Genomic DNA, 25,212 nt, shown 5'->3' with positions numbered 1-25,212 from the left:
TTGGGCTCTGGATGTACTCTGCTTGTATCTATCTCTATTTGGCTACTTTGTTGTAGACAATTATCCACCACAATACACTGACTTCCCAGAGAAACTCACACCCCTCACTTGAGGTTCCCAATAGCCATGTGCCTAAGATTGGTCAATGAGATATGAGTGAAAGTGACATGTCATTTCCATGCTGAAGCATTTATTGCCAGGGCTTGACTCCAGCCCTGTGGTCTTCTCTCCTGAACCCAGAACACTGTCCAAAGATGGAGGGTCACAGGACCAAATGGCCTGGAAATGGAGATCACTCTTCATGGAGTCAATGAAGTTGACAGTTTTTTTAAACTGTGTTAAGACACTAAGATTTTGGTCATGTATGTTACCTCAGCATAACCTAGCCTAACCTAATACACACTTATGCAAATAAATAATCATAATACAAACCCAAAAGAAACCCGTACTTCCTCTTAAGAGTATAAACTCATATAACAGATTGAAATATCTGATGTTTGTTAAATTCCAATAGTTACTGAACTTAGTATATTTAGTTTGATACATAAAGTCCTGAAATTTTAAAATCTAATGTGTTTAACTAAAAAATTCTCTCAGGGCTTCCCTGGTGGCACAGTGGTTGGGAGTCCGCCTGCCGATGCGGGAGATGCGGGTTTGTGCCCCGGTCCGGGAGGATTCCACGTGCCGCGGAGCGGCTACACCCGCGGGCCATGGCCGCTGAGCCTGCGCATCCGGAGCCTATGCTCCGCAGCAGGAGGGGCCGCAGCAGTGAGAGGCCCGCGTACTGCAAAAAAAAAAAAAAAAAAAAGATAAAAAAAATTTCTCTCAAACAGAAGCAAATTAAATTGCCTTTTCTTGGCCTTCATTTTATTTTTCCCATGCATCCATCAGTGGCCCTAAAGAAGAAAAAATTTCCTAGCATTTTAACAAATAATTTTGAATTCTTGTACTATTAGCCAATTACTTCATGCTTGAATTTTTTTTCTCCCTAAGGTGACAATAAACCGAGGACCAAAAAAAAAAAAAAGTTACATAATAGTAGCCACTTTTTGTGGCAGCACTAAACACACAACAGGCACTCAGAGCTGTTTAATCTCAAAGATTAAAGGAGTCCAGGGACTTTCCTGGTGGTGCAGTGGTTAAAAATCCACCTGACAATGCAGGGGACACAGGTGTGAGCCCTGGTCCAGGAATATCCCACATGCCGCGGAGCAACTAAGCCCGCATGCCACAACTACTGAAGCCGCGCGCCTAGAGTCCGTGCTCCGTAATAAGAGAAGCCACCGCAATGAGAAGGCTGTGCACTGCAACAAAGAGTAGCCCCTGCTCGCCGCAACTAGAGTAACCCTGCACACAACAACAAAGACCCAAGGCAGCCAAAAAGAAAAAAAGATTAAAGGAGTCCTGATCCTTCTCCTTCTCAAGGAATTGACCTGAACCACTTTATCCACCATGAAAACTAGAATATGGGCAGTGCTACTAAAAATTAGGCAGAATCAAGTCAAAGAGAGAACACTGTTAACAAATCCATAAAGTGTTCATTTTCAAACTAAAACTTCCGTTTAATGCAACACATTTAAGTTGCCAGGTAATATTAAGGAATGGGGCAAATACTGTAGGTATCTACTCAATATCCATTCCTCCCTTCTTCATTTCTAAGAGAAGCCAGATGTGTATTTGGGGAGGCAATATGGCCAGTGAAACTCCTGTTTTCCCAAATTTCCTTGGTAGCTGGAGGTAGCACATGGCTTAGTTCTGGTCAGTTCTCATTAGGGAAAGTCTACTGGGGGGGTCCTCGGAAAACTTTTTGTTTCTCATAAAGGGAGACAGGTACACTAGCACAGCCCCTTCCTCCCTTCTCCTGCCTTGAATGCAACGGTAACAACTAGAGCTATATAAGTTACCCTGTAGCCGTTAAGGTCTCAAATGTGAGAGAAAAGACAAAAATATTTTTAAAAACCACCAGCTCCACTATTACTGAACTGCTGAACCAAAGCTAGAAGCTGTCCAGACTTCTTTTGTGAGAAAAATAAACCCTTATTTGGTTAAGCCATCGTATAAGGTTTAGTTACTTTCAGCCAAAGCACTACTAAACTGTTACAGGGGCCATATCAATACTAATATAAGAGGCAGTAAGAAAAGTGAATGGGGAATGCACTCCATTTTATGTTATACATATTAGTTCTTCTTTAAAAATGTGTCTATATATTTGTGTGTGTGTGTATATATATATATAAAAATATATATATATAAAGCAAAAACTAACACACCACTGTGAAGCAATTATACTCCAATAAAGATGTTAAAAAAAAGTGTCTATATAAGAAAGAGCCATAGAACTACAAAAAGGCATCACCTCACACCAGTCAGAATGGGCATCATCGAAAAATCTACAAACAGTAAATGCTGGAGAGGGTGTGGAGAAAGGGAACCCTCTTGCATGGTTGGTGGGAATGTAAATTGGTACAGCCACTATGGAGAACAGTATGGAGGTTCCCTAGAAAACTAAAAACAGAGCTACTATATGATCCAGCAATCCTAATCCTGTGCGTATATCCGGAGAAAACCACAATTCAGAAAGATTCCTGTACCCCAATGTTCACTGCATAGCTGTTTACAATAGCCAGAACATGGAAGCAACCTAAATTGACGGAGGAATGGATAAAGAAGATGTGGTATATATATACCACATAGGACTTCCCTGGTGGTGCAGTGGTCAAGAATCCGCCTGCCAATGCAAGAGACACGGGTTCTACCCCTGGTCCAGGAAGATCCCACATGCCACGGAGCAGTGAAGTCCATGCGCCACAACTACTGAGCCTGTGCTCTAGAGCCCACGAGCCACAACTACTGAGCCCATGCACCGCAACTATTGAAGGCTGTGCGCCTAGAACCTGTGCTCTGCAACAAGAGAAGCCACTGCAATGAGAAGCCTGCGCACCGCAACAAAGAGTAGCCCTCGCTTGCCACAACTAGAGAAAGCCCGCACACAGCAATGAAGACCCAATGCAGCCAAAAATAAATAAATAAAATAGATAAATTTAAAAAAAAAAACGCAGAGAGAAAAAAGTGTCGTTATCTGTAGATGATATGATCTAACTGCAAACCAAAAGAATTGGAAATACCACTAGAACTCAAGAGAGAGCTTGGCAAGGTGCAAGATCAACCTATAACTACAGTTCCTTACACCAGTAGTAACCTACCACAAAATTTAACTAAAAATAAGTATTCATCATAGCAATAAAAACTAAAAAGTAGGTAGAAAGTAACTTATTTAAGAATATATAAGAACTCTGGAGAAAGCTTTAAATTTTTAATAAAAGACATAAAAGGTCCTCTGAATAAAGGGGAATTCTATATTCTTAGATAGATATTATACAATCTACCCAAATTAATCAACAAGTTCAATGCAATATGAATTAAAATTTCCAGCCAGTAATTTATGAGTAATCTTAAACTTACTCTAAAGTGTACATGGACGAATATTTCATGGCTGCCAGGTCAGCCTTGAAAAAGAAGTTAAAAAAAAAAGTTCAGAAATGAAAAGTGATCAAGGTTAAAACCAGTAACAAGATGTATCTCTTTCATTGCACCCTCTAAAAGCATGCACTGAGAGGGACACAACATCTTTTCTGTGGCATTCTTGCCAAAAATATATAACCTTAATCTAATTTTGAGAAAACATTAGACAAACTTAAATTGTGGGATCTTTGATTGGAACTTAGAACAGAAAAAGAACGCTGGAGAAAAACTGGTGACAATTCAAATTAGTTCTGCAGTCATCGTTAACGGTATCAGACCAATGTTAACTTTCTGGTTTTCATAACTGCACCATGGTTATCTAAGTGTTAACATCAGGGGAACCTGAGTGAAAAGTATACATGAACTCTGTACTAATCTTGCAATTTTAAGTCTAAAATTATTTAAAAATAACAAGTTCAACAGACAGATACATATAAAGGTACGTAGATTACATATATTACAAAGCCACGGTAATTTTTTAAAGAAAAGAAAACCTGTAGGGTATCGGCACAACAGAAAAACAGACCAATGCAACAAAATACAAAGCTAAAAGACATGAATGTATGGGAACACAAGATACAATGAAAGCAGTCCTATAAACCAGTGGGGAAAGGATGGACCACTGAATGGATAGCAGTGGGAAAACTGGTTCACAGTATCAGTCTACAGAGAAAAATAAAACTAGATCCCTACCTAAGTCCACACACAAAAGGCAGCCTCCCTTTTAATCTAGAGGGATTAAAAAATCTACATGTGAAAAGTAAAATGATAAAGGGTTAATGTGAAATGTGAGAGAATATATCCTTGTGAGCCAGGCATTTAAGCAAAACTTCAAAGCACAAACATAAGGCAAACGTTGGTTACACCAAAATTAAGAATTTCTGTCCAATAAGGGTCTTATAGAAAGATGACAGAAGATACATGCAATGTCTAAAACCTACATCAGATTAATATCTAGAAAATCAAGGAACACCTAAGAATCTACAAGAAATAAACAACAACCAAATAGAAAAAGGGACAAAGGAAAAGCAGCAATTTACAGAAGGCCCCCAGAGCCAAGGAATATATAGACATACTAAAAACCATAGAGAAATGCAAGTTAATAATGAAGCAGCACATTAAACTACTTTAGTAGGCTGGAAAAAAAAATTAGAAAGCTGGACAATTCTAAATGTTGGAGGAACCAAGGAGACAAAAACCCCTGTGCACTACTGGCGGGAGGGTGGGCTGATAGAGCCATCCAGAAGAGCAACCTGGCACTATCTGACATTTCCTGTGACCCAGGAGGTCCACTCCTAGCTACACATCCCCAAGAAATTCTTACACAGCTCCACAAGGGGACATGTATGAAGATATTCATTGCTGCATTGCATGGGGGGAGGGGGGAGGCGGCAGGTAGTCTACCCCAGAAAGTAAGTAAAATGTGGTAGGACTCAGAAGCAACAGATTCGATGCATAGATGAGACTATGCAATATTTACACAAAGTACAAAACATACACTTCTAAGAACACATACATGTACACGCATGACAATATATTAAAATGTTAGAACAGTAACTGTTGGAAGGATAAGGAAAATGACATACAGGGATTAACAGGAGCAAATAAGCAAGAGAACAGCCTCACACTGTTCAGATCAAAGATACGACTTCTGCAGCTGAGTTTATGAAAACGTTTCCAAAAATATGAATAATAGGAAAGGGGAACTATTATTGTTCATATGCTTAAATTCAAATTGGTTTCACTTGTAATAAAACACTTATTACTGGCATAGCAAGTGAACTATCATAGTAATGAAATAAACTGAAAAATAATTTACTTGACCAATCCTCAGAAGAATAAGGCACAAATAAATTGTGGCTAAAGAAAACTTTGACTTGGTAGCTTTTGACCAGTTAATTATATGCTAAGTACTTACTAAGTAGCAGGCACTATAATGGGATAAAAGAAATAGAAAAGTATGGTGTCAAACTTTTAACACTCATAATCTAGCTGGGGAGCTAACACGGGGAACAGTAACTGAAACAAGGGGCAATCTCCGCCCCATGAGAAAATCAGAGCATGAATACTCCAAGCTCCATCCAATAGATTTGTGAGCTATGCATGAAATTTGCAATTTTCTAGTAGCAACATTAAAAAAACATAAAAAGGGCTTCCCTGGTGGTGCACTGGTTAAGAATCCACCTGCCGGACTTCCCTGGTGGCGCAGTGGTTGAGAGTCCGCCTGCCAATGCAGGGGGCACGGGTTTGTGCCCCGGTCTGGGAAGATCCCACATGCCGCGGAGCGGCTGGGCCCGTGAGCCATGGCCGCTGAGCCTGCGCGTCCGGAGCCTGTGCTCCGCAACGGGAGAGGCACAACAGTGAGAAGCGAATCCGCCTGCCAATGCAGGGGACACAGGTTCGAGCCCTGGTCCGGGAAGATCCCACATGCTGCGGAGCAACTAAGCCTGTGTGCCACAACTACTGAGTCTGCACTCTAGAGCCCACGAGCCACAACTACTGAAGCCCATGCGCCTAGAGCCCATGCTCTGCAACAAGAGAAGCCACCGCAATGAGAAGCCCGCGCCCCGCAACAAAGAGTAGCTCCTGCTTGCCACAACTAGAGGAAAGCTCGCGCGCAGCAATGAAGACCCAACGTAGCCAAAAATAAAATAAAAAATAACATAAATTTAAAAAAAAACATGAAAATAGGTTAATTTTGATAATAGTTTATTTAACCCAATATATTCCCAAATGTTTCAACACATAATATATAAAGAGTAAGATTTACATTCCTTTTTTCATACTGTCTTTGAAATCTAGTATATATTTTATACTCACAAGACATCTTAATTCAGACTAGCCACATTTCAAGTGCTCAGTAGCCACGTGTGCTGGACAATGCAGCTCTAAGCACTCAGAGGGTATGATCACATTTGGGCGAGATGAAGGAAAAAAAGGGATGGAGACTTTGATGGACAAGTATTAGAGTTCTAATGAAAGATGAAGGCCATTTCAAGCCAGGCACCAGCACAAGGAAAGCTTAAAAAGCTTGGGGGATGGGGGGGGGGAGACGGGGAACCTCCCTTAACCTTCAAGTCTAGCCAGTTTCACCTCTCACAACTCTTTCATATGCCACTAACACTGAAAAACAAAATGGCTTTAGTTCCTTGACATCATGATTGCTGGCAATTTCTTACCTTTATGTTCTTGACTAGGCTGGTACTTCTCTGTCTTGCATCCCCTTGCTTAGCTTAGTTAATTCCTACACTAAAGTACTTGACAATGAGCTCCTTGAGGGTAAGAGTTATCTAATCTCTGTATTCTTAGTACACAGGACCTGGCAACCAGCAGCTGTGAAACTGCTAGATGAAGAGACAGCCAAGGAGAATTGTTTGGCTGTAGTGTTAAGTTTATATAGGTGAACAGTTAAAAAAAAAAAGACAGAGAAGTGGGTCAAGAACTTTGAATACTAAACCAAAGAGTTTAGATTATCCAGTTTTCTAGAATAACACTACAAAAGCTATCTCAAGAGGGAATTAACATTTGAAGAACCCCCATTATATGGAGTAGACTGGGCCAAGCACTTTATACATGTTAGTTTCTTCAATCACACAACCCTGAATAGATGGTGTTATTCTCTTTTGTTAAATAAAAAAGATGTAATATACAGCATGGTGACCATAGTTAGTAATACTGTATTATATATTTGAAAGTTGCTAAGAGAGATTTTTTAATTCTCATGAACAGAAAAAAAAAAAGCCTGTAATTATATGTGGAGATGGATGTTAGCTGTTAACTAGACTTATTGTGGTGATCATTTCACAAAATATACAAATATCCAATCATTATGTTGCACACCTGAAACTAATACAATGTTATATGTTGATTATATCAATTAAAGTTTTTAATTATTAAAATTTTTTAAATGAAGCACAGACAAGTAATTAACTTGCCCATAGTTAAGTGACTTGTATTTGAAGACCGGTTTCAAACACAAACCTGTAACTCCAAATCCCAATTTCTCTTATGTTTTGTTGCTCCTACTTTTTGGCTCCTCATCTGGTCCACTATTCCTCAGAAGTGTCTTCAGAATCTCTCCCTCAACCACAGTCCTAGGCTCCCACTTTATCCCTCACTTCTAAGCCCAGACTCTTTCCATCAAGCCTCCCTTTAAGAAAGCTATCTGAGGTTTTAAGAAAGGAGAAAGAAGATGAATTCATTGGAACTACTGAGGGAAGAGGCTGAAGATACAGGACACTAGAAATGAGAGAAATGACAACATAGAGATGAGAGATGAAAAGACCAGTAAACAAACCACTAATGATGGCTAACATTTAGCTATTACTTATTATGAATCAGGCACCATTCTAAATGCTTTACACATATTGTCTCATTTAATCACTAATTCGACCAATATTTATTTACTCTTCATCTGTAATAAATGACCAGCATGTTCTAGGTATTTGAAATAGTATTAATAAACAAAACAAACATTCCTGCTCTCAGGGAGCTTTCAGTACACCAGAGAAAACTGACAAAATACAATAAACATAAGAAATATGCAAATTATATAATATGTTAAAGGTAACAATGCAATGGAAAAAAAAACCAGATCAGGATTAGGGAGGTTGGGAGGGCCACAGATGGTCAGAGTAAGACTCACTGAGCTGATGTTTGAAAAGAGGAGAAGGTGAGACAGTTAGCCATGTGGATATCTGGAAGAAAAGTGTTCAAAGAGAAGAGCCAATGTCAAGGCACTGAGGTTGGAGTGTCCCTGGTGTGTTCAAAGAACAGCAAGAAGACACCTGGGTCTATGAATGTAGTGGGTGCGGAGAGGTAGGAGATGAGGACAAAGAGGTAAGGGAGGCCACAGCATGGAAGACCTTATTCTTATAACAGTCCTATGAGGTCATTACTACTACCAATCCCACTTTATAGATGAGGTAACTGGGGCATGAAGAAGTTAAATAACTTGTCCAAGGTCACACAAAAAATGCTAGGTCAGATTATAAACCCAAAGAGTTACTATTATAGTGGTTGGAAAACATGAGCCCAAAGCCTTTGACATACCTCCCATTACAGGGAAAGGTCTATGTCCCTTCCACTTGAATCTGGGTGCCCATGACTGCTCTAACGTTTTAAGAATAAATGGCAGAAGTGATACTATGTGACTTCTGAGGCAAGGTCATAAAAGGCAAGCAGCTTCTGTCTTGTTTGCTGAAACACCGAGCCACCTCATGTGTCCGATCACACTGGAGTCTCCATGCTGGAGAGGCCCATGTAGCCACTCTGGCCAAGTCCCAGCTGAGCTCAGCCTTTTAACAATACCTGCCAAGGTGCCAGATATGTGAGTGAAGAAGCGGTCTTAGGATGTGGATCTTCCAGCCCAGCTACTCAAATCCCCCAGCCTTTCGTTATTCCCCCAAACTGAAGTCCCAGCCATAAACCATTCCCATCTGAATTCCTCACACAAAATCTGTGAGTATAGTGAAACACTTGTTGTTTTACACTACTAAGTTGTGGACTGGCTAGTTCCACAGCAGTAATAAGTAGGACAGCTATACAATAAGCAGGATATAAATGTTAAGCACCTGGCCTAAATTAACAGAAATGGAAAAAGCAACTAGAATACATTACCATGGTATGTAGAAGGTTCTTTATCATTGAATATCCTTAATGTCTAGAAGGCAACCTTCTTTTAAGAAAAGAAAATATAAGTTCCTTTAATCCATTCCACTAGTAAAGCTAACACGTGCCTATGAATACCAAGGCAGGCCTAGGGTAGGCAAGGGCTACACAAGGGAAGGAAGACAAGGAAAGAGGTGGAGACAGTACGTGAACAGAATGCCATCAAAAACACCTCAAGTACCTTGAACAACAAAAGCTGCTTGCCCAGCTTAGATTATTCTTCTGGACAAAGAATGGCAAGGCTAAGGGCAAAAGGCTGTGCTAGGAAATGGTTCTAGGTCTGCTCCTCTCCAGGACCCTCATGCTAGTCTGCTACTGTACTCAATGAAGTCATAAAGGTACTGACTACAGAAAGAATGGGGTTATATAAAATTCTGGAATAAAACCTTTGGTTCAGCTTACTTGAACTTCATGTTAAATTCTTCCAATACAGATTTTCATGTAAAATGTCCATAATACAAACCCCACAATATTTCAACTCCACCTCCAAGCAACACCTAACTATTAGCATGAAATACAAACAAAACATCTCAAGCTTTATTCAAGCTTCAACTCTGAACACCAAGATCCCAGGTAACCCACAGAAACAATGCCTTATCTAGTCTGCATAAGACTGTATAAGACTAACCATGGCCAAGCAGCTCAGGTGACTAAAGTGCAGTGCTAAAGAACTCTAGCTTGAAGAAAAAGTTGGACTCCCCCCAAAAACGTCATTTTCTTGCAGTGCCAACTTCTGCCCTCTCAATTACTGTTCAGGCAGGTACATGTGGGTCAGCACAAACCCCTTATTACTACTTGCAGACCAACTCCAAGCACATTCTTTAAATTCCTACGTAAGACAACATTAAAGCTGGGAGATTGCCAGGGAAGAGATTTGTTTTCTCCTTGTTTATTTTGAAAGTTTAAAATGGATGTGAGACAAGTGAATTTCTGCTTCAGTCCTCCCAGTGGTGATCAGAAGCGGCTGTACTCCCTGACTCTTACTTCCAGCTTGGAAACAAATTCCAGGGATAAAATTTGGCTATGGGGACTTCCCCGGTGGTCCAGTGGCTAAGACTCTCTGCTCCCAACGCAGGGGGCTCGGGTTCAATCCCTGGTCAGGGAACTAGATCCCACATGTCGCAACTAAAAGATTCCGCATGCCGCAACTAAGACCCGGCACAGACGGAAAAAAAAAAAATTGGCTACGTTTTAGAATCCAGAACAATCCTCTCTGAAATTAAAGATAACAGGGACTATTAGGACTTCCCTGGTGGCTCAGTGGTTAAGAATCCGCCTGCCAACGCAGGGGACACGGGTTGAAGCCCTGGTCGAGGAAGATTCCACATGCTGCAGAGCAACTAAGCCCGTGCACCACAACTACTGAGCCTGCGCTCTAGAGCCTGTGAGGCACAACTACTGAGCCCACGAGCCCCAGCTACTGAAGCCCGCGCGCCTAGAGCCCATGCTCCGCGACAAGAGAAGCCACAGCAATGAGAAGCCCGCGCACCACAACCAAGAGTAGCCCCAGCTCACGGCAACTACAGAAAGCCCACGCGCAGCAACAAAGACCCAACGCAGGCAAAAAAGAAAGAAAGAAAAAAAAAAGGTAACCGGGACTATTAATTTATATTAAACTGTTTATGAGTCGTTTATAAGTAATTACAATATAAATACTCATGCACTACACAATCAAAACGACCAATATTCTACTCATGGAAATTTTCCACCTTTATCTAATTTACATAAAAAAGAAATGAAAACAACTCTGTAATTGAATAAGACCTTTTCCCAAACACTTTGACCCAATAAAAAATATTCTTCAGAGATCAACTTTTTTTTAAGAAACGCCCAAACACCTTGATTCAATATAGTTGTGCTTGGAAGTTAGGAAGATTAAATGAAATCATATTACTTATTTTTTTAAAGATTTTTTTGATGTGGACCATTTTTAAAGTCTTTATTGAATTTATTACAATATTGTTTCTGTTTTATGTTTTGGTTTTTTGGCACGAGGCATGTGGGATCTTAGCTCCCCGACCAGGGATCGAACCCACACCCCCACCTGCATTGGAAGGCGAAGTCTTAACTGCTGGACCGCCAGGGAAGTCCCCATATTACATATTTTAAATGAAATATTATATAAAGTACTTAGTATTGTTGCCTGATATTATAGTTAGTGATCAAAAATAGTAACTATTTTTATTCTCCATAACCACACTTCCCTACAAAGAACCAACTTTAAAAACTCAAGGAGGGCTTCCCTGGTGGCACAGTGGTTAAGAATCCGCCTGCCAATGCAGGGGACACAGGTTCGAACCCTGGTCCGGGAAGACCCCACATGCTGCGGAGCAACTAAGCCCGTGCACCACAACTACTGAGCCTGCGCTCTAGAGCCCGCGAGCCACAACTACTGAGCCCTCACGCTACAACTACTGAAGCCTGTGCGCCTAGAGCCCATGCTCCGCAACAAGAGAAGCCACCGCAACGAGAAGCCCGCGCACCACAACAAAGAGTAGCCCCTGCTTGCCGCAACTAGAGAAAGCCTGCGCGCAGCAAGACCCAATGCAGTCACACACACAAAAAAAACCTCAAAGAAACTGAAAATGTTATTGAAACCATTGAAATCTCTTTTCTTTAGTCATAATACAATCTAAAGGAACACTTTAGTCAGCAAGTCTTCACTGAATACTAAGATAGCAATTCTTTAAAGTGTGGTTCCTGGATCTGCAGCATCAACATCACCTGGTAACTTGTTAGAAATGTAAACTCTAGGGCCCCGAAGGTAGAATCAAGGTCTGGGGGTGAGGCCCAGCAATCAGTGCTTTCATAAGCCCTCCAGGTGACTGTGGTGTTTGTTCCAGTTTGAGAGTTTACAGACTAGTTTCACAGAGCTCAGGGTGCTTTGTTCTGCAGGGACTAGGAAGTCCTAAGGCAGGGGAGTGATATGGTTCCTAGGTATATCCTCTACAGCGCCTAGCACAGTGTCATACACATAGCAGGCAGTCAGATCTTAACAGGTTAACAGTTTCATACAACCAACAGCTGGCTAGACAATAACACCATCAGTTTATTTATTTCACAGAGATAAGGAATTCTGATGACTGTCTGCATTAACTAATAATAAGTAAGTACATGGTGTGCACACACACCAGGAGCTGCTAAATTGGCAAAGCCCTCCAGGACCTCTGGTACCTTTGGCAAATAACCCAGGCTTACTTACAAAATGTCATATGCTTTGAAATGTAAGTGAAAAATACATTTCTAATTTTGCCAGTACACAAACAGGATTTGTCCATGACCTCTATACAAGTCAACTGTAGAACATAAGCTAAAATGCAAACTTTTTTGTTGCCTTTAAAAAAAAGCATCCTGGGGGACTTCCCTGATGGTCCAGTGGTAGATAATCCACCTTGCAATGCAGGGAACGCAGGTCGGCAAACTAGGATCCCACATGCGGTGGGGCAGCTGGGCCCGGCACCACAACTACTGAGTTCGCGCACCTCAACAAGAGAGCCCGCGTGCGGCAAACTACAGAGCCCAAGTGCCCTGGAGCCCGAGCAACAAAACTGGAGAAGAGAAAACCCGCACACCACAACTACAAAGAAGCCCGCCCACCACAACGAAGAGCCCACGCACCACAAGGAAAGATCTTGCATGCCGCAACTAAGACCCAACTCAGCCAAAAAAAAAAAAAAGCATCTTGAGGACTTCCCTGGTGGTCCACTGGCTAAGGCTCCGCACTTCCAATGCCCGGGTTCAATCCCTGGTCAGGGAACTAGATCCCACATGCATGCCGCAACTAAGACCCGGTGCAACTAAATATATATTTTATTTAAAAAAAGACTCATCTGTGAAGAATTTAAAAAATAAATTTAAAAAAACATCTTGTTTCACATATTAGCCATCTATAATATATGGAAGCAAGATTTATTCTAATTTGAACAAAGTGTTTTTTAAAAAAAGACAACTGAGGAAACAAGCACTGATTGGATATTTGATATTAAAAAATTATGATAAAGGGATTAAGGTTACATTTTTTAAAGAAGGTTTATCTCTTCTAAAAGCTTTGGAGATGAAATGATATGATGTACTGAGCTTGCTTCTTGGGGAGAGAACAAATAAAAGAAGTCTGGTCATTAAGCTGTTGAGTACATGGGGGGGGCTAACTAGATACCAGGGTTTCCCAACCCTGGCACTCTTGACATTTTGGGCCAAATATTTCTTTGTTGAGGGGCCAGGGGGCACTGTCCTATGTACTGTAAAATGTTTAGCTGCATTTCTGGTCAGTAGCAACGCTCTTCACTTGTGACAACCAACAATGTCTCCAGACATTGTCAAATGTCCACTGGGGGGGGGGGCGTGGCAAAATTGTCCCCAGTTGAGAACCATTGATAAATACTTATTAAATTCTCTTTATTTGTTTGAAATTTTCCATAGCAAAACATTTTTAAAAGTCTAATTTTAATTATACTCTGTGTATTGGTACAACTACATCTCCCTAGTTGAATAATTAGTACATAGCTTTTGAGAAACAGTCTGCTACACAAAAAAGCAGAGAGGATTGAGATGGAGACCTGAGGTCTAGTACAGGCTCTGCTGCTAAACAGTGAGTAGTCACAAGCAGCTCCTGTCATCTCTCTGAGCCTCAACATCCTCATTAGGTCTGACTGTTTGACTAGTCCTTCTGAGTTTTAAAATGATTTGATAACAGTTTTATCTTTTTTTTTTTTGCGGTACGCGGGCCTCTCACTGTTGTGGCCTCTCCCGTTCCGGAGCACAGGCTCCGGACGCGCAGGCCCAGCAGCCATGGCTCACGGGCCCAGCCGCTCCGCGGCATGTGGGATCTTCCCGGACCGGGGCACGAACCTGTGTCCCCTGCATCGGCAGGCGTACTCTCAACCACTGCGCCACCAGGGAAGCCCCAGTTTATCTTTTTATACACCTATCAGCTAATGGTGAATACTCACATCTGGAAATCAAACAACTGAAAATAGAGTAGTGTACTAGCATGAAGATAATATTCTTCTTGCAAATTATCTGCCTTTTATTATTCCTGATCTATAAGCAAAATTCTTACCACAATTATATTTACTTTAAATAAGATTCCTAGGGTAAGCAAAATAGAGAGTCTTTTTACAAAATATAAAGACAAAGCTATTTGTCATATCAGCCAAAATGTCCATCAACTGGTGAATGGATTTAAAAAAACCGGTACATCCAAACAATGAGTTCATTACTACTCAGCAATAAAAAGGAGTGAACTACTGATACACACACAAACATGAATAAATCTCAAAAGCATTATGCCAAGCGAAAGATGCTACACACAAGATTACATGCTCTCTGACTCCATTTAAAAACGTTCTAGAAAAGGTAAAACTATAGAGACAGATAACCGATCAGTAGTTGCCAGGGGCTGGGGGAAGGGAGAGGGGATTGACTGTAAAGAGACACAAGGGACCTTCTTAGGCAATGGAAACATCCTCTAACTTGGCCGTGATAGTGATTATGTGACTATACATTTGTCAAAACTCATCAAACTGCACACTTAAAAAGAGGGAATGTTCTATCTCAATACACCCAACTTTAACAAAAGAGATGCCCAACAGACTGAGAACTCCCATTCATTCTTGAACCCTCATCACTCGATTGGCAGGAAGTCTAACACTTAGCAGTTCAGTAGTGGTAGGTAAATAATATGGTATATGCCAGACGTGTAACACTGGCACAAGGGCACCACACTGTAAAAGATACACAACTACTTCCAGAACATGTCAATGCCGGAGTTAAAAACAGGGCATGGTGAACTAATGCAATGATGTGCTACAAACCCCTATTTTAGCACTGTCAAAAATTCAATTTTAAATACATTCCATGAGAATAAAGGCATACTCCATACCCTACATTGTTTTTTTTTTTTTTCTACATTGTTTTTAAAGTTAGTAATTCCCAACGACACAAAAAGACTACACCATAATTCAACAAATTCAACAGAGAACAAGGTAAAGACCCATTTGGTGTAAATCCTTCATTATAACAAACCTGCTATGATTGTTTCTGGCTTCAGTTTATTCAGTAAGTATGGAGCTCCTGCTCTGGTTCAATGTAAGATTTTGCAATGGAAGTCAATGATCAAAGCTAATCAACTCACTTTTTTGCTTGCTCCGCCCGACAGGGTAGTCAAAGAACAACAAAATGATGAAGTAAGAATTAGGTTCTTCAAAGGGTCTATGAGAAAATAAGTTCACTGACTCACCTAGTCTAGATTTTCTACTACTTTTTATGTAACTTTCTAATCCATCTCAGGTAAAGGAACATACACCACTGTACCACTTATTTACCAGGTTAAAGAGCATTAAATACCACACCTTAATATACTGGAGGGATGCCTTAGACCAAGGTTTACATAAACAGATTAAATCATCTGACAGCTATCCAGCAAACAAGTGGCATTCTGAAGATTAAAATGAAGGCATTTGATACCACTAGGCCACAAGGTCTCAGGACGTAATTGAAAGCATGAAAACAGGCAGAGCCAGGAAGCTTTTCCTAAGTGATAGCATTTTCTTGCCAGGAATTACCTCATAACACTTAAAATAAAAGGCCAGTGAAGTTTCTTTACGAGTTATTTTTTAGATATTTTTGTTTTTAACAGAAGACAACTCACAGGTAGCTTGGAACAGTCCTGAAGCCAGTGCTAGAGAAGAGTTCAGAATGCACTTGGACAGAGTCAACATTTCTCCAATGGAATTTCTACTACAAGTTGTCAGGCCCTAAAACTGCTTGCTGTTCCTGGCCTTCTGAAAAGGTTTACGTGAACAAAATCAAAGGTTCCTTTTACAGAATCACAGAATGTGAGTGCCAGAATGGACCTAAGAGCTCATCTAAGCCAACTTCTTTTGGGGAAGGGGGAAAGTTAAGCCCAGAGTGGGTGGCCCTCCGCTAGGCAGTGGGTGGCAGGGCTGCTTGACTACACATCCTCCTCTGAAATGTGCTTGACCAGCTCCTTCAAAACAGATTCGTAAGGAAACGGGGCTACTCCTCGACAAAGTCTTAGCTCTCTCCAAGAACTTCTGAACAGCTTCGGAGTTGCATCGAAGGGGGCCGAGAAGATTCCTCAGTGCGCACCTAGTTTTAGTGACTGTCACTTAGTTTAGTGACTGTCACTAAATTTAGTTCGAGACAACTTAAAGAACGAGGCATGACGGAGAGTCCACTCGATCCAATCAATTGCGTTTAATCAACACCACAAACGTGTTTTTAACCCGACAGCCTCTCATGAGCTGCCTACCTAATTTAAAAGGTGAATTTAGTGGAAATAAGCCCTGTACACTGCGGGCACCCGACACACGCTCGGAGAGACCACCGCGCGGCCACCGGCCGGCCACGCTGCAGCCCTCAGGGTTCGCTACGAAGCGAGCCCCCGGCGTAATCGCGGATGCACTTCCCCGGCCCGCGCGCTCGGGAAACGGGCCGCCGAGGCCGCCTCCCGGGGCCCATGGCCGTCCACCGGGCCCAGAGCGCCGCGGCCTGGGGACCCGCCGGCGGCGAGGCGAGGGCTGCGGCCGCGCTCCCGGGGACGGCGCGCGCAGACCTGGCCCGGGGCAGTCGCCTAGGTTACTCACGTTCTCAGTGTCCCGTTCATTCACCGTCGGCAGCGGGGTCCTAGTGGACATTTTACTTCACTTCACTTCTGCACAACGCGAGGGTGAAACAAATCAGCGCGGTCCCGGGGGCCGGAGAAGCGGCGTCGAGGGCCCGGCGGTTCCGGAGCGGCGCCGCTGCAGGGCGGCTCCCCTCCCCCACGGCCGTCTAGATCCCGGGTCGGGCCCGGGCCGTCCCCCGGCGGGTCGCGGGGCTCATGCTCCCCCGGCCCCGGCGGCCGCGCCGAGGAGCCCCGCGGGCGGCGGTGGCGGGGCCGGGCCGGCGGCGGCGGGCTGCGGGTCGGCCCACTGGCGTCCCCGCGCCTCCGGGCGCCCCGCGGGCCCGGACCCCCTCGCCTCCTCCTCCGCCCCCGCCCGTCGCGCCGCGGATTTCAGCGCCGGAGCCTCCACACAGCGCCGCCGGCGGCCCCTGAAGAAGAGGAGGATGTGGAGGAGGTGGAGTGCAAGACAGGTCCCCGCGGGCTGCGGGCGCCGACCATGGATGGGGCTGCGGAGGCGGCGCCTGCACCCGGCTGTTCTTCTCCCTCCGGCTCGCTTTCCGCCTCAGCCTCCGCCCAGTGGCCACCGACACCGCCGCCCCCAGCACCTCCGAGCCTCACGGACCCAAGATGGCCGCCCCTCGGCTTCCTTTGCTGCCTCCGGATGCCGGAAGTGACGGCACCGCCGCCTCCCGGAGTCCAGCCAATTAGCGCGGCCCGAGGAAGCTGGCCCGGCTGCTGTTGCTAGGGGTGACTCGGCCTGGTCTAGAGCCGAGGGGGCGGCGCCCGAGGCTGGGCAGGGCTGGCGGGTCCCGGCGGGCAGCGGGGGCGGCGGGTTCCCAGCGTCCAGAGCACGCGGCACCCGTGAAAGAGCCGGCAAACGGTCCTGGGCGGCGGCCTGAGCTTGACTGCTGGATTGATACTTATAGTGTTGATCGAGGGCCTGCTGTATGCAAAAGCTGAGGTAGCGTCCCGCAAAAGCTGGGACCGCGCTGCCCCAAATCGAGATATAACAGCAATTATAGGGCCGGGGCTGTGGGGAGGAGCCGAGTTCCTGCATCGTTAACGGTGACCCGGGAGCCGAGGACTCAAATCACCCTTCCTGCCTCCGGCTCTGAGCAGCCGGGGCTGGGCTCAGCATCCCGAAGGCGGCAGACGCGTCCTGCCCTCAAGGAGCTCGCGGTCAGGAGGGAGATGGACCCGGACCCAGCTAAAAGCCTTTCGCAAGGAAGAGCGCTAGAAGGTGGCGGGGAGCCCTAGAAGCCTCCTGGGATCACCGCCTAAATGCCTGTAGGGGATTTATAACCAGACTTCAAACCCCGGGTCGGATGCTCAGATGCTCAGTGGACGGATGCTCCACCTTGGGGCGGAGCTCGGTGGACGCTTGCAGACTGGGACGTTGGAAATGGAACCTCCCCTAGAAGACTTCCTTGCTCTGGAGCCTCTGAATGTCTCCCGAGGACCTGCCTAGAGCCGAGCCAGCGTTGGATGGAATGCTTTGGTGCAGGGTTCTGAGGAGGAAGAGCGGAATGGGCTGGAGTAACTTGAACTGTTACTGAGAGTCTACCTTGTGGGTACATTACATGTTACCTCATTTAAGCCTCAGAGTAACCCTGTAAGATGGACAGACACACCTTGTGATCCCAAGTCTAAACAGGTTACAGTGACTTGACCAAAGTACCCAAGTTGGTTAGCCGCAAAGCTGGGATTTGAACCCATATCCTAAAACTTCCATAACAGATAAGCCCTTGTAGTGGGTATGTCTTGCTTTTCTTTTTCTATTTTTAATGTTTTCTCTTTTGGTCCCCCAGGATGTGACTCCTCTTGCTATGTCTGGGACATTTCCTGCTCTGTGAGACATATACGTCTTTAAACACCAGAATCATTCCCATGTGAGGACTAAGATGCAGTCAGGGCTTGCATCTCTCCCTCTCAGGAAAGTGTTCACTGGGCCAAGGACAGCCCCGTTTAAAATGTCCTTCTCTTTCTCCCTCTTTGGCCAAGCAGAGATGGTTGAATTCTTGTTAGTTAAATGTGTGTTTCACACAGTTCAAGTGAAATGTGGGTGAGCACAAGATTGTGGGAGTCCCTGAAGGGACACTTAGCCCAACTTGGGGAGTTGGGTCAAGGAAGCTTCCTGGAAGAGTGGTGGTTATGCTGAGTCTAGAAGCATGAGTCGAGTTAGCTAGGTGAGGATGGGTGGAAAGGGGTGCCAAGCAGGATGGCCTGTACAGATGAGGAACAACATGGTGGGTTTAGGTCAATGTCAAGAGGTGAGAGGTGAGACTGGAGGGGTAGGCAGGGGCCAGGCCAGGTTTAGACACAGCATGGCACTCCTGATGACAGGAATGTCAACTAGGTCAGCTGGGAAAACACGCAGAGGACCCACAAAAGGGTTTCAGCCTTGGGCAGGAGCTGAGAGAAAGGGTTTGGATGATTCAGAACATTCCACATTGGCCAGAGAAGTGGCTGGGGGTGAGGTTTCCACCTTGATGCTTTTTTCACTGAAGCCACACATTAAATAATGAGTCAGTGAATGCCAAGAGGTAGGAAGTGAAACTGACAGTACTTAACTCAAGATGCTTCTGGTTTTCATAAAGGCTAGAATTAAAGAAACACTTTGAACTTTTCATAGCGCTTATGTCAAATGATATCATGGTACCATAAGGAGCTGGAAATGGGAGATAAGGCGTACATGTTATGTGAAAACTGGAGAGGAGGAGGAGGAGAAAAAAGAAAAGAAAAGAAAAAACAACACATTATTCTGTCTGAAGGACCCTCTGTAGCCTGAAATATGTACTTCTGTGGATCTATGGTCTGGAAGGAATGGAAGCACAGGATCTGGAAGTTTTCCTGGAATCCCTTCTTCTGTCCTTTTTCATATTCCTGTTTCCTATCATCATATCAAAATAGGTTCTATTTCAGCCTCCTTAAACTGAAAAGACATAACTAAATATACCAAGTTGTGTATGTGCTTAGGTAGTGCCTACTTTCATGTCAAGGAGGAAGGTCATCCTGAGAGGTAAGAAACTGAAGATAATCTAGTCCTACCCTTGCTGCTTTAGGACAAAAGAGAAACTGAGCCTCAAAGAGGTGAAGTGACTTGTCTGAAGTTGACAGCTGGTTAGCAGCAGAGCCAGAATGGGGCCCAGATTTCAGAAGCCCCAGACCTATGTCCTTGCTCCACAGCTACTATGGGCATGTGGTGGGGAGATCTGTTTAGCACCCACCCCATCCCAGCACCAGAAAGAACGAGTAACTGCACTAGTCCTGAGATTGCTCTCCTCTGGACTTCTTATGCAAGAAAAATAAGTCCCCATTTGTTTAAGCCATGAGAGTTTAGGCTGTCTGTTACTTGCAGCCCAGTGCATTCCTAACCAAGACTATCATGTCAAGTGGTCAGATCTCCTGACCCCTGGGCCTGTGTTCTCTGCACCACATCTAGTTTGGACAGAGGTGGAGAGGCCTGCTTCTGCCTGACCATCACACCACAGCATTCACAAGCACAACTCCCCTTTGAGAAGGTGTGGGAACTGCTGGGATCCAGGATCCATTCCTCAGCATGTGTGTGTTGTTGTTGTGTAATTGATAGGGAGCAGAGAGCTGAGCACTGAGAATAAATAAAGCCAAGAAGAGAAGGGGTATGATAATTGTGGGACATCTGGGGGTCATCATGCCTGGAGGCAGGGACAGGTGTGCCCCCAAATAGGCCACAGATGCTTAGAGGCTGCCACCCAGGGAAATATAAAGTCCATTCCAGACTCCACCCTCCCCAGCTTCCCCAAGCTGCTCCCCAACATACCGGGGGTCAGAGCAGACATGCTGCTATTCTTTTAATTCACTGCTCTGGTCTCCTTCACCCCATTGGGGCCATTGTTTTCCTCTGTGAGGGCCAGCAGGCAGTTTAGGAATTCTCACATCCAAGACTTGTCCCTGCTGTTCTGCCTGGGATGGCTCCTGGTCTAGTTGAATGTTCCCTATTGTTACAAGGCCCTGTCGCCTTCCTTCTTCTATGGGACCTTCTCCGACTAGCTCCCAGTGAACATTCCCCCACTCCCAGAATCCTTGATTTTTGCTGCCTGAGGTCATAGTACGTTTACTGAGTTCCATTTTGAGTACATTTACTGTGCCCCAGCTCTATTGGCAATGCACCAAGCACCTATGGTAAGACCACTAACTGCACCAGCCCGGTGAGGGAGGTGTCAGCCAGTGCTCAGAGAGAGGCTGTAACTTGTCCCACGTCGGCACAGTTCACAGAACAGCCATGATCGGACTCCAAAGCTGTGCTCTTCCCTCCAGTTGTCTAGTGGTGATTGGTTCCTTTTGTTCTGGGTAAGTGGAGGGCATTCTAGTCCGTTTGCTTAGCTCTGAGGAGGGCCCAGTTTGAAACCCAGCATAGATCTGTCAGGGGTTTTCCACCCTTCTCTCTTCCACAGTACTGTATCTTTTCAGGATAATTGTGGATGGACTGTTTCTGAGATGGATCACAGACTTCCCAGCCTTCCTAAACACACTATTCTGAAATTTTCAGCTTTTATGAAGGACTCATAGTCCTTTTATCAGTTCCCATGATGCACTGCAATATTGGGATGGCCTTGGGGGATATGGGGATAGAAAGGGCCACCTGCCCGGGCACTTAGCAGCCCCAGGCTATTGAAATGTTCTATTCTCTCATTTGTTGGAGATTATAGATCCAGATCTAGGTACAGAAGGACACGTATATGACCTTCTGTTGGGTATCATTCCTATATCCTGACAGTGGAGCTCTCTGTGCAGGCCCTTTCCTCCGTCCACTCGGCTCTGAGCTGGGAAAACCCACTGTTTAGAACTGTATCCAAAGGTCTATGGAGACAACAGAGGTGGTAGGAAAGCAAGGGCTCTGGAGTTTCAACCCTGGGTTTCAACCCTGGCTATGACCCTGAATGCTAGGTGACCTTGGCAAATCACTTCATGTGTTTGAGGCTCAATTTCTTTTTTTGAAATAATTAATTAATTTGGCTGCGCTGGGTCTTAGTTGCAGCATGTGGGATCTTCCTTGCGGCATGCGGAATCTAGTTCCCTGAGCGGGGATTGAACCCTGGCCCCCTGCATTGGGAGCACAGAGTCTTAGCCACTGGACCACCAGGGAAGTCCTAAGGCTCAATTTCTTAATCAGTCAAATGGGAATATTAGAACCTTCCACCCATGGTTGCTGTGGGGATCCATGGAGATAATGCCCAGAGAATCGCCAGCATGTATGGGCAGATTTCACCCTCCCACCGCAGAGAGGACCCTCCTTCCTGGGCAGCTGCACTTCTCAGTTCTCCCCTGGATGAGCACAGGACTTGGAATCTGTAGACATAGGTCAAGGTTTACCAGGCCACACATGGCTGCGCGTCAGAGTGTCACTCCTCCTCCCATCCAGTTGCACCTAGCTCACTGGGCACTGAGCTCGTTATAGGAGGTAATGGGTACAAACGAGCTTGGTAAGGGGTGCTGCAATACAAAAGGTGTTGGTGTTTGTATTATTGCCTCTATTTTGTAGACAGGAACATGGAAACTCAGGAAGGGCAGGAGGCGTGCTCAAGCTGCCCAGGGCAGAAAGCAATGCCCTCAGATTCCACTCTGGTGGCTCTGACACCATGCTGGCGGCAAAGACAGATGGGCAACAAAAGAATGAAGGAGAAAAAGGATGAGTGGGTAAATAAAACCTGCTCTCTCCTGGAGCATCATATCTGCCCCTTCCTTTAGGGTTGTCCTATTAAAGTAAACATCCCCCCAAAATACAAATCTCCCAAATACAAATCATAACTTTTAAGTCTAAGCTCTGTCAGAGGAAAGAATATTTCTTCCATTATATAGGTTCCTGCCCAACCCTTGGAGCCACGGGACCCCCACAAAAAGCCGTGTTAGCCCTTAAGGGTGGCCCTCTATCCTTCCCCACTCTCTTTCCTCTGTTCCTTTCTTCCACAGCGTTAGGTGAGCACCTGCCTTATGCAAAGCAGTGGTTTAAGCACTGGGGATATAGCTGTGAACAGAAAAAGTTAAAGTTCTTAAGCGTCACTTACAGGATACATGTAAAAGAACTCAAAAATAATATAATTTCAAGACAATAACTAATAAAAAATTTAATCAGGGTAAAGTGATAGAAACTAGCTCTTTGTTTAAATATTTATTTATTTATTTTTGGCTGTGTCGGGTCTTAGTTGCAGCACACGGGCTCTTTCGTTGCGTTGCGTGGGCTCTGTAGTTGCGGCACTCAGGCTCTCTAGTTGTGGCATGCGGGCTTAGTTGCCCCGTGGCATGTGGGATCTTAGTTTCCCGACCAGGGATCGAAGCTGTACCCCCTGCAGTGGAAGCATGGAGTCCTAACCACTGGAACACCAGGGCGTTCCCTAGCTCTTTTGTTTTAATTCAAATTTTATTCAGTTTTTTTCTTTTGGTAATAGATGCACATGGTGCAACATTTAAAAGTTGCAAAGGAACATACAGTTACAAAAAAGCTCCCCTCCACCCTATAACAATTTCTGTTTTTGAAAATATCAAGAAGGTGAAAATACAAACCTCAAATCGAGAGAAGATGTAACTGATAAAGGATTCATATCCATACTCCGTAAAGAATGTCTACAATTGGGGCTTCCCTGGTGGCGCAGTGGTTAAGAATCCGCCTGCCAACGCAGGGGACACGGCTTCGAGCCCTGGTCCGGGAAGATCGCACATGCCGCGGAGCAACTAAGCCCGTGCGCCACAACTACTGAGCCCGCGCTCTAGAGCCCACGAGCCACAACTACTGAAGCCCGTGTGCCTAGAGCCCATGCTCCGCAACAAGAGAAGCACCGCAATGAGAAGCCCGCTAACTGCAACGAAGAGTAACCCCTGCTCGCCACAAGTAGAGAAAGCCCGCGCACAGCAACGAAGACCCAATGCAGCCAAAAATAAAGAAAGAAAGAAAGACTTAAAAAAAAAAAAAAAGAATGTCTACAATTTAGTAAGATAAATAACATAATATGAATATGGAAGAGACATAAAGGCAGGGGGAAGGCATAAAAGCAGGCACTTCACAGTGGTCAATAAATGTAAGAACAAATGCTGAAACTGATTTGTTAATGCAAATGCAAACCAAGACCATAATGAGTTACCATGCAACAGCCACCAGAAACAGTCAGACAAAAGCAAGTGTTGCTGGGTATGTGGAGCAAAAGGCACTCTAAGACGCTGCTGGGAGGAGTGGAAATTGATAAAAAAGGCCAGAGCAGAAAATTATGAGATGCAACACATACACCACACAGAGGACCAACAAAGCCAAAAATTGGTTCCTTGGCAAAAATGAATACAATCGACATCTTGGGAAACAATCTGGCATCAGTGAGTACGCTTGAAGTTGTGTATCCCCTGCAACCCAGCGATACCATCCACAGTATTTACCCTAAAGAACCTTCTGACCATGTGCACAGGGGACATGCATAAAAATATTACCACGTTGCCATTTGTAATATGAAAACCCTAGAAACAACCTAGTTGTCCACTATCTGTGTGAATAAAGAATATAGCATGTTCACACCAAGAAACAGTATACAGCAGAGAGAACTTTATTGCAACTATGCAGAGCGACGTGGATGAATCACAGTTCTTGAGTACAAAAACAGTTCATATAGACTATATAAAGCATGATTCCATTTATGCAAACTGCAGAAACAAAAACATGTAAAACCAACATATTGTTTCAGGATGCAAACATAGGGGGTAAGACAATTGAAAAAAACGTTAAGGGGGTGATAAACCCCCCAAATCAGGGTAGCGGTACAGTGCTTACCTTTAGCGGAGGAAGAGGGAAACGAGAAGCAAGTACAGGAGCGTTTGTGTATCACAGCTCCTGACCAATACTTGAGATGTACCTGTCAATGAAAAAAAATAACTTATTGATGTGAAATTCACAGAACATAAAATTAACAATTTTCAAGTGAACAATTCAGGGGCATTTAGTACACTGGCAAGGCTGTGCAAGCACCATGTCTGTCTAGTTCCAAAACATCTCCATCACCCCAAAATAACACCCACACCCTGTTAAGCAGTTTCTCTCACCCCCTCCCCCCAACCCCTGACAGCCACCGATCTGTGTTCTGTCTCTGGATTTGCCTATGCTGGATATTTCAGATATCAGTGGAACCAGACATAATTTGATCCTCTGTGTCTTGCCTCTTTCATTAAGGACAATGTTTTCAAGGTTCATCCACATTGTGGTATGTATCAGTACTTCCTTCTTTTTCGTGGCTGAATGGTAGTCCGTTGTACAGATAGACCACATTGTGTTTATCCGTTCATCCATTCATAGCCATTTGGCTACTTTTTGGCTACTGTGAATAGGGCTGCAATGGCCATGTGTACCCACATACCCGTGTGAGTACCCGTTTTCAATT

General features: G+C 44.5%; 1 protein-coding gene and 1 long non-coding RNA gene across 15 annotated transcripts in view; both read right to left on the bottom strand.

Moving 5' to 3' along the window:
* MARK3 (microtubule affinity regulating kinase 3) overlaps positions 1–16,941 on the bottom strand; it is a 108,099-nt gene extending 91,158 nt beyond the window's left edge. For all 14 annotated transcript variants that reach the window (XM_033420876.2, XM_033420892.2, XM_033420899.2 and 11 more), the window contains exon 1: positions 16,800–16,941. In XM_033420876.2, the coding sequence (XP_033276767.1) occupies positions 16,800–16,850 (51 nt within the window). In that variant the 5' untranslated portion in view covers positions 16,851–16,941. The remainder of the gene's footprint in view (positions 1–16,799) is intronic.
* Positions 16,942–24,361: 7,420 nt separating this feature from the next.
* LOC117199906 (uncharacterized) lies at positions 24,362–24,832 on the bottom strand. The gene is made up of 2 exons (XR_004481274.2): positions 24,609–24,832; positions 24,362–24,481 (listed from the first exon to the last, which is right to left on the bottom strand). It is a non-coding gene; the product is annotated as an uncharacterized LOC117199906 (long non-coding RNA).
* Positions 24,833–25,212: the final 380 nt, after the last annotated feature.

This window comes from Orcinus orca, chromosome 2 (assembly GCF_937001465.1).
Source record: "Orcinus orca chromosome 2, mOrcOrc1.1, whole genome shotgun sequence".
Lineage (NCBI taxonomy): Eukaryota > Metazoa > Chordata > Mammalia > Artiodactyla > Delphinidae > Orcinus > Orcinus orca.
The sequence above is the reverse complement of the archived record's forward strand: the minus strand, read 5'-3'. Positions and strand labels throughout refer to the sequence as shown.